This window comes from Macrobrachium nipponense, chromosome 5 (genome assembly GCF_015104395.2).
Source record: "Macrobrachium nipponense isolate FS-2020 chromosome 5, ASM1510439v2, whole genome shotgun sequence".
NCBI classification, from domain to species: Eukaryota; Metazoa; Arthropoda; class Malacostraca; order Decapoda; family Palaemonidae; genus Macrobrachium; species Macrobrachium nipponense.
Genome location: NC_061107.1, coordinates 129,828,673 through 129,837,987, shown reverse-complemented (window position 1 = coordinate 129,837,987; position 9,315 = coordinate 129,828,673). Strand labels below are relative to the sequence as shown.

The 9,315-nt window shown below is 38.0% G+C and overlaps 1 protein-coding gene across 1 annotated transcript in view; it reads right to left on the bottom strand.

The window, feature by feature from the left end:
• Positions 1-421: 421 nt before the first annotated feature.
• Positions 422-9,315, bottom strand: part of LOC135215647 (mitochondrial coenzyme A diphosphatase NUDT8-like) — a 36,893-nt gene continuing 27,999 nt past the window's right edge. The window contains exon 2 of the mRNA XM_064250568.1: positions 422-2,282. Within this exon, the coding sequence (XP_064106638.1) occupies positions 1,500-2,282 (783 nt within the window). The 3' untranslated portion in view covers positions 422-1,499. The remainder of the gene's footprint in view (positions 2,283-9,315) is intronic.

The window sequence follows — 9,315 nt, the reverse complement described above, 5'->3', positions numbered from 1 at the left end:
GATTTAAAACATAATTAATACAGATTTCTAATAAGTAAGTTAGTTAAATTCAAGTTTTTGAATCATCGTTAATTTCTTTTTTCTTTGCTGCTTCAGCAATATCTTCCAGCTCTGCATCTAATCTTTCTTTTGCTCGGACAACCTGAGGATTCAAGATGCAATAATTAAAGTGTTTTTCACAGCATAATGAAATAACACATACAATGATGGATTATATTTACAATCAATGACTAATATACAACTGTATATACAGTAACAATAAACCGATCCATTACAACTGTACATATAACATTCAGTAAAAAAATTTTACTGTACACATCACCAATTTACTGTACACATCATCAATGCAAATTTAAATAACTTCATAAGAAATACAAATAAGGAACATACTCTAGAACAGAAAAACAAAAATAAAACAAAATAAAACAATTTTGCTTTTATTTTGTCAACAAATAATTTTTCACTGAATTCCTGAAATGAAACTACCTAACTTTATAAGAATATAATCTATTAATAAAAAAAACTCTTCATGCCAGCTCTGAAGAAGCTAAGAATGTTAACTCACTGGCCTGGTTATAGTATTTGATGATAATGATTAAAAATAATAATCTAAACCTTCCAAGTCTAAATCTGTCAAGAAGAATACAGATGGAAACAATAAAAATAACACTATACAATTTACAAGATACAGAACATGACTAAAAATTCAGCTGTATCCTTCAATTTACATTTTTACTACATGCCAAATATTCTTGTCCATGCTATTGTATGGATGTTAATTTATTGCTATCCAACTCCTGAGCTATTTCTAACTATCCTTTTACTAAAAATTTCAATAACTGAAATACTTTCAAGCTGTACAAAAAAAAATCCATACACAGATAAGGTATAGAAACTGAACTGTTATTATTAAAGAAACAGTCACTAAAAATCTTATTAACATTATGTATGCTACAAGAGGATGCCTCACAATGTACAGACCAAAAGCAAATTTTGAAATAATTTTCCTTGAAAGCTTATATTTCTACAAATTAATTAAACAATCATATCAAATAAATAATGAAGAATAAGATAAAATGAAAACACAAAATATTGTCTAACTCACACTAGGTATACAACACAAACTAGCGTACAGTAATTCAGAACCTAGTGCCCACATTATAAGAACATTGTGCAATTATCAGAAGCATTTTGGAAGACCAGCTTCTCATATATACTCTATTTTCATACTGTACATAATGTCATTGCAGTTATATATGAAACACTGTGCCATATTCTATTATGAGGTTAAACTTTGAAAAGGTATTTATTTTTGAAAACAAACTCAAAGTTTGAAACCATAGTCAAAATACAGGTATGAACTCTGAATCAAAACCTAGTAAGAATATTACCACACAAAAGAAGACCAAAACGTGCACCAACACAAAGATTGAAAGAACATTCACATCCAGGTTGATCAATCTTATTATATGAACATGTCTACCTATTTCTTTTATCTTCTATTTCAATAATGGTGGTAAATAAGTGAGATTATTCTTATACACCCGTGGAAGAAGAGCACGAAGAGTCATATGAACTATTATTGCTGTTAAACCCCAAATTCGTGGATTACAGCCTATAAAAACAGGTAAGGCATAGCCCCCGCCTTTCATCTCCTTAGACCTAAATTGTGTTTGTTTTGCATTCTGTGGATCACAAAGATTTTGAAGTGATACTGCAAATACACAATCAACTTCATTTTCTGAAAGTTTCAAGTTCTGTTGATCAATAGTGCCTATATATGCCAAAACTCCCCTGATTCCCTGATTATCTCTTCCTGGAACCACAGGTGTAACCCCCCAAATATCAACATCAGTTCCAGGAATACCTATTTCTTCTTCTGTTTCTCTTAAAGCAGTGTCTATTGGGTCTTCATCAGGATCTGCCATCCCACCTGGGAAACCTACCTCTCTAGCATGTTTACTCAGAGTAGCAGATCGAACTGTAAACAGGAGGGACAATTCTCCCTCATAATGACACAAAGGTATAAGAACAGCAGCATATCTTTTTGATTCTCGCTGGAACTTCCTTAGAGCTCCAGCTTTTTGCAAGCGATCTACACATTGTTTTCTGCTTGACTCTGACAGAACAGAGTCCCAGTTAAAAGTATTAGAAGAAAAATGACGAACAGGTACTCTGAAGAAAGGGTTTACCATCGTAGGTATTTCAGGCCAGAATCGATTATGACTTATCTGCCATGTATCTGTACAAAATCTTCGTTCACAGCTTCCTCTTCCACAAATCTAGGAGGAGAGCTGAGAATTAGCCAAATATCTATATTTGATCATTCACTCTAACAATTTGTAAAAACACTTAAAAATTTTTAAGATGTGTCATTCTAAAATAGTTACTTATATAAAAAAATAGACTAAATATTGTATTAATAACAAAAAAAAGTATCTAAGATTTCAAGATTCTATCAAATATTTCCTAAAGATTATCATTTACGTTCTCAAAAATGTTTAATGTTAAGTGTTTTGATGCATGTGCCAAGCCATCTCCCTAATCAGGAGAGGTAAGCACTGCATAGGACTAGAAAACTCAAAAACCCAAAGTCATGATGAACATAGGCAGGCCCCGGTTATTGGCAGGATTCCGTTCCTGATGGCATGATAACTAAAAATCACTGATAGCCGAAAATTGGCGATAATAGCACTGATCCCCAGTCATCAGCGCCGATAAGCAGGGATTGGCAAATATAGGAGCCAAAAATTCAGTTATCATCATCGCTAGAAAAGCGTAATTAAACCAGATCGCCAATAACCGAGAACTGCCTATGAACAAATAATGAAGACTATGAATGTTCACAAGTAAAAAGTACAGTGAACCCCCTATATTCACAGACTCCGGATTTGCAGGTTTCTCTCTGGAAGATATATCCCCATTATTTGCAGAAAATTTGCCTATCTCAATATTTTTCTATGAGAAATATCCAACAATTCCTGCTTTTTTTAAAATAAATTTCATCAGATAATGCACTAATAAATTTCATCAGATAATGCACTTAAGATAAATCTTAAAAAACCATTTTAGTGGGTTTTTCTCGAGTTTTACCTGACAAAATAGGCAGTCTTAAGCGTTTTTAAAGGGGGTCCCTATTTTTCACAGGGGCTCTAGTACCTATCCACTGGGAATACAGGAGGAACACTGTACAGTCCGGTCCCAAACTATGTGATTCCCCTTTTATGCGGCCGCTAGTTCTCATAGATTTTCTGTATCTGTGAAGCCGTTCAAATTCTGAGAGTCATGCGCCACAAAACGTATTAAATCTATTGTCTTTTCAAGTATTTTAGATGTGGGGTGTTTCCTGGTATCTGAAAGAAGGGGTGGGTGGAATGCTTGGAGGAAAATAACTATTATTCCTCCAAGGGGGAATGCGAGAGAAAGGTTTCCTGCTCAGCCATTAGCTAAGACAGAAGGCTCTGCCTCACGCATTTGTGACGTCATAGTACAGTGTGTATGAATAATCATCACCATACGTATTATTCAGATCTGCGAAGAGTATTCTGATCATCCGCATCATGCAGATTTGATCATTTATTTTTTTCTATTGTTGAAATAGGTTTTGATGAAAAAGACTAGTAAAATTAATTTACAGAGAAGCAGATGTGTTTGAGAGAGAGAGAGAGAGAGAGAGAGAGAGAGAGAGAGAGAGAGAGAGAGAGAATCATTCAATTTAAACTTTTCAAGAAACTGTCATTTCATGTTGATTTTTGAATTTTTATAATTTCTTTTTAATAAATTGTAATTTCATATCAAATTTTAAATTTTAGAAAGAGAGAGAGAGAGAGAGAGAGAGAGAGAGAGAATCGTTCAACCTAAACTTTTCCAGAAACTGTCATTACGATAAGAAACGGCAAGCTGACGAAAAGAAAAAAGGGAAAATTCTTGAATGAAATAGGACGGTGGATAAACGGCGAAGCACGAAACAAAGAAACGTGCTCGAAAGAAGACCCCGTTGAAAAAAACCGTGAAAAAATAATGAAACAAACAAAACATAAATGGAAATCGGATCGACTAAAAACTGCCACCCAAGAATAAATAAATAAATATATACATACATATATATATATATATACATATATATATATACATATATACATACATACATGTACTGAAATATCACATGTTACAAGCAGAGAGGAAGACTACTCGAAGTCGGTACAATTCAAGCGTAAATCGGTACAATTCAAGGGTAAGCCGTAAAGGCGACTTGCCGCCCGCCCCCTATTTAAAAGTGACGCCCTATAAAACTCCTAAATAAAGGCAAAACGATAGGCAAATTCACTCCCTAAATATTGAAAAAGGCGGAACCAGTACTTAACTTGGGTGAAGAGGTAGATGACGATCCGTAACCAGAATAAAATAAAGAACAAATAGTAATATTCGAACGTGCGAACACGGAATGGCTATCGAAAAGTATGACGTCACAGCCGCCTTCAACGGGTAGCTAGGTGTGACCTATGGGTCGGCTCCCCGTATTTAGGGTCTTTTGATGAGGAAAAGGCTAATTGGCGGGGTTGCTGTGGTAGTGTTTAACACTCGCCCAGTTTTATAACCGACACCTTTTATATAGGTGAGCGAGTCAGAGGCTTCTGACATGTCCAATTTAGCAGTTCTCTGGTATTATAGCAATATTTTACTAGAAATAGTGCTAAAACAGACATATTTCACTGGGCGACACGGCTTCCTCGCCCAGAAATAGATTTTTCCTACGTCAAAATCCCTTTTATATGAAAACAATTACATAGTGAACGTCCTGGACAAATAAACAGACAAGCACTTGTAACCAGGTTTGTTAGGCCTAACGGGAGAGAAGACATGCATGATCCGCTAGTCACACAGCTTTCCTTCGGCAGAAGAACTCTTCACGGAGCCTACTTGTCTATCATTCCGAGACTCCTCGAGCCTTCAAGGTCTGCAAAGTGCTAAAGGAGAAGCTTCTGGTGATGTGGAGGGCTAATGCGAAAGCCAAGATAATGAGACTTTTGTTCACCGAATGGGTAAATCTGTGTTTCGGCCCGACAGTGAAGAAATTCTTTGAAGAGAAGCGCCTCCCTCTGAAATGTCTGCTGTTGTTGGACAACTCTCCTGCTCACCCTCCTGGCCTCAAGGAAGATATCCTAGTGAAGTATTCTTTTATCAAGGTTCTTTATCTTCCCCCTAACACCACCCCTCTCCTCCAGCCCATGGACCAACAAGTGATATCGAACTTCAAGAAGCTGTATACAAAACATCTTTTCAAGAGATGTTTCAACATCACCAATACCACAAACCTCACCTTGCGTGAATTTTGGAAGGAGCATTTCGATATCGTGACATGGATCCGACTCATCGATCAAGCTTGGCAGGAGGTTTCGAGGCGAACCTTGAATTCTTCGTGGAGGAAACTCTGGCCTGATGCCGTATCCGCCTGAGACCTCCGAGAGACTCAATGTGGGCGAAGCTGATGCAGATTCATAAACAGCTGACAATCCTGAAACTGTTTCCCAACCAGATCTTGACGAGATTGTTGCACTCGGCAAGTCCATGGGGCTGGTCGTCGACAAGGAAGACATCAATGACCTTCTCGAGGAGCACCAAGAGGAGCTTACGACAGATGACCTGAAGGAGTTGGAGGCCATGCAACATAACGTCGTTCAAGAAGAGTTCTCTAGCAGCGGCGAGGAGGAGGAGGAGGACCCTATGACAATGGCAGAAATTAAGGATGTTCTAGCTGCTTTTCATAAAGTGCAATCATTTGTAGAAAAGAGACACCCCGAAAAGGCTTACACAGGTTGTATGCTTGCACAGTTCGATGATGTTTGCCCGAGTCGTCTCAGGAACATTTTGAAAAGCAGGCAGAAGCAATTTTCCTTGGATAGTTATTTTTTAAAGAGGCCTTTAGTAGTAAGCAAACAGGAAGGTCCAAGTGATATGAAAAAATGGAAAATTGAAAGGGGAAGAAATTGAAAAAAAAAAAAAAAAAATTAATTTTAAGTTTTCGTAAAATTAAGTGCTTCGTAAAGTTTAGTGTTAATGTTTTCTGCCATTTTTTATTGTGCTTCGTAAAGTTAAGTTTTCATGTTTTCTGCCATTTGTCCTCCTCCTCTGTTGCCACTTCCGGACATCGCTTCATGTACTTACAGTATTTCTTGTACCCTGTACCCTAATACACTTTATTTACAGGTACAGTAAAGGTTAGGTTAGGTATTGAATGGTCCAAATTGTTGTATTTCATTGTTTATTGGCCAATTTAGCTTTATTATAAAATTTGCTGTGGTGTTTTTGTAGGGCTTGGAACGAATTAGGCAATTTACATGTAAAACGTAGTTCGAGATACAAAAAAATCAGGTTACAACGGCCGCTTCGCAATGGATTAATTTCGTATCCTGAGGTACTACTGTATATACATACTAGCTTTCTCCTGCCCTTTTAATATACATCATGTACAGTGGTCGCCTTGTATTCACAGGGGTTGCATACCAGACCCCCTTGCGAATAGTCAGAATCCACGAATAGTTGGAACCCCTATAAAAACGCTGAAAACAGCCTATTTTGTTAGTTAAAACCCACTAAAAATTTTTATACTTAGTTTTTTAAATAGTTTAATCACAAAAAAGGGATTTTGACGAAGGAAAAATCTATTTCTAGGCAAGGGCCCATGTCGCCCAGTGAAATATCCTTTTAGCACATATTTCTAAGGTAAATAATACTTTTAGCACATATTTCTGAGGTAAATATTAGTAACATTACCAAAGAAAAAACTGAAATGGGATGTCAGAGTATTCTGACTCGCTCACCTTATATAAAAGGTGTCGGTATGGTTTCTGGGGCGAGTGAGACCACTACCACGGGTCTCTTACCATTTAGATCCATCCTTCTACAAAATCCCCCTGCTAGAGAGGGCTGATGCACAGCCCATACCAGTGACTACTACTACTAGCGCTCCCAACGCCAGCACGAGCGCCTCTAGCGGCCATCCTTTTCGTTAGCTTCATCTTGCACACAAAAGGGTCCAGAAGCAAGTCCTCGAGGGACAAGGCAGTCGCCACAGGACCCAGGGAAAACGTGTCCATAGATCTGTGGGCAACATCCTTAAGACAGAAAGAGGTGAACGTGGACTGGCGTAACCAAGTACCAGTGCTCAGCACTCTATGTACAACCAAGTTCTTTTTGAAAGTCAGAGAGGGACCAATACCCCTAATATCATGCGCTCTAGCCTGCACAGACATGGTGGAGGAATCATCAAGAGTCAAGTATGCCTGTCTAATGGCTCCCCGTATCCAAAAAGAGATAGTATTCTTTGACACCTATTTCTTTGTACGTCCTGTGCTAACAAAAAGTCAGCGGCGGCCTGGCTTAAGATAGCAATTCATGGCCCGGACAGGACACAACATAAGCTCTTGAGCATCACCACCCACAAAGTCATTCAGTGATGGAATGGAAAATGAAGTGAACCTATCATTGTGCACTGAGGGATTTTGGATCTTGGCCACGAATTCCAGGACAAATTCGAAGGACACCGACCCCCAACCCCTGGTGTGCTTCACATCATAGTTCAGACCGTAGAGCTCTCCTACCCTCTTCAAAGATGCCAAGGCCAGGAGAAAAAATGTCTTGAGCGTCAAGTTCCTGTCATATGAGCAATGCAAAGGCTCATATGGACCCTTAGTGAAGCTCTTAAGAACCAAGGAAACATCCCATGTTGGAGGCTTGGGCTCCATAGAAGAACTCGATTGCTCAAACCCCTTAACTAGCAAGGAAAGTTCCCAGGATGAGGACATGTCGATACCTCTAAGGTGTAACACTAAACTCAGGGCCGCCCTGTAGCCTCTAATGGCAGAAACGGACAGACGTTTCTCATCTCTGAGGAAGGTTAAAAAGTCTGCTATTTGCTGAATAGAGGTTGTGAGTGGAAAAAAACCCTGTTTACGACACCATTCATAGTAGATCGCCCATTTGCCTTGGTAAACTGCAAAGGTCGACTTTCTGAGACTGCTGGACATATGCCCTGCTGTTCTCTGAGAGAAGCCTCTCGCTCAGAGGAGATACTTGATAGCCTCCAACCATGAAGAGACGGGGATTCTACTGACTGGTTTAGCCTTTCCGCATGCAGCTGACACATTTAGCATAATGTAGATAATTTTTAATTGATCTATTTTTATCTTTAACTTCTAGAAATGTAAATGCCTGTTCTAAAACACACACATAACTAAAAGTAACTGTTGTATTAGTCCAAATAAAAAGCAGTTTGTTCAAGAAAAGGTATTTCAGAAACAAAGAGACAGAATAAAGAATTTCTTAAAAGTAGTTGAGAAGACTTCTAAAAGTAGATTGGTTGGTCAGAAAGGGAAAAGAAGAGAGAACTACGTTGTTTGTCTGTAATCTTTACACACTCCTATATTTTTACCATTTATTTCTTTTTTATGGGTAATGTATTATGCTAACTTTTAAATGAAATTACAATAACTTTAATGTTTGGGCAAACACAAGCGAGCTTATGAACTACACATTCACATAACAGCGCAATAGTGGCACATGCATTCAATAATGGCCATAGACCCAACTGGAACGAGGCTAAAATTATCTTTAAAAGTAACAATGTAAATGTTAGACGACCAGTCGAGGGCGCTGCTCTAAGTTTAGGAGAATCATTCAAAGGAAGACCCATTTATTAATTTTAATATTACTAATATGTTTTTAAAAGATTTTAATTGTAGGACAGGCTCTGTTTTTCCCTCTCCTGATGCTGTTACCGCTGCCTCAGGGGAGTCTGATTACGGTGCCCAATCTACGCCCTCGGATGAAGGACTTCCTGCAACGTTGCAATAACCATTGCGGAGATCCAACAGAATTGCAGCCAGAAGGAATGATAGGGGAGAGGAAATCACCTCGTTGGATTTAACTGCCTTCTTTCTTCATCACCTGGTCCATAAACAAGCTAACGACTGGTGTCAACAATCTTCAACAACTTGTTTGTTTTTTAAATTCACCTCAGTACCTGGTGTACCTAACTGTTCAATTGGACTGAAGATGAACCCAGGGAAGGGTTCAAAAGCTTTTTGTAAAGTTTTAAAAATTATACATGGACTCGCAACATTTTTTATTTTTGTGGAGCCCTTAGAATATTATATATATTCTCGAGATACAGTTTTTCCCAAATAACTTTAATGACTTTTAAAAGTTAGCTTAATATTTTGGGAACAAGATTAGGGTCACATTTAGTATTCTAACTCTAGAAGTAAGCATTTATTAGCACTTTTAGAGACCGTGCCAAACTTACGCGAAAATTCC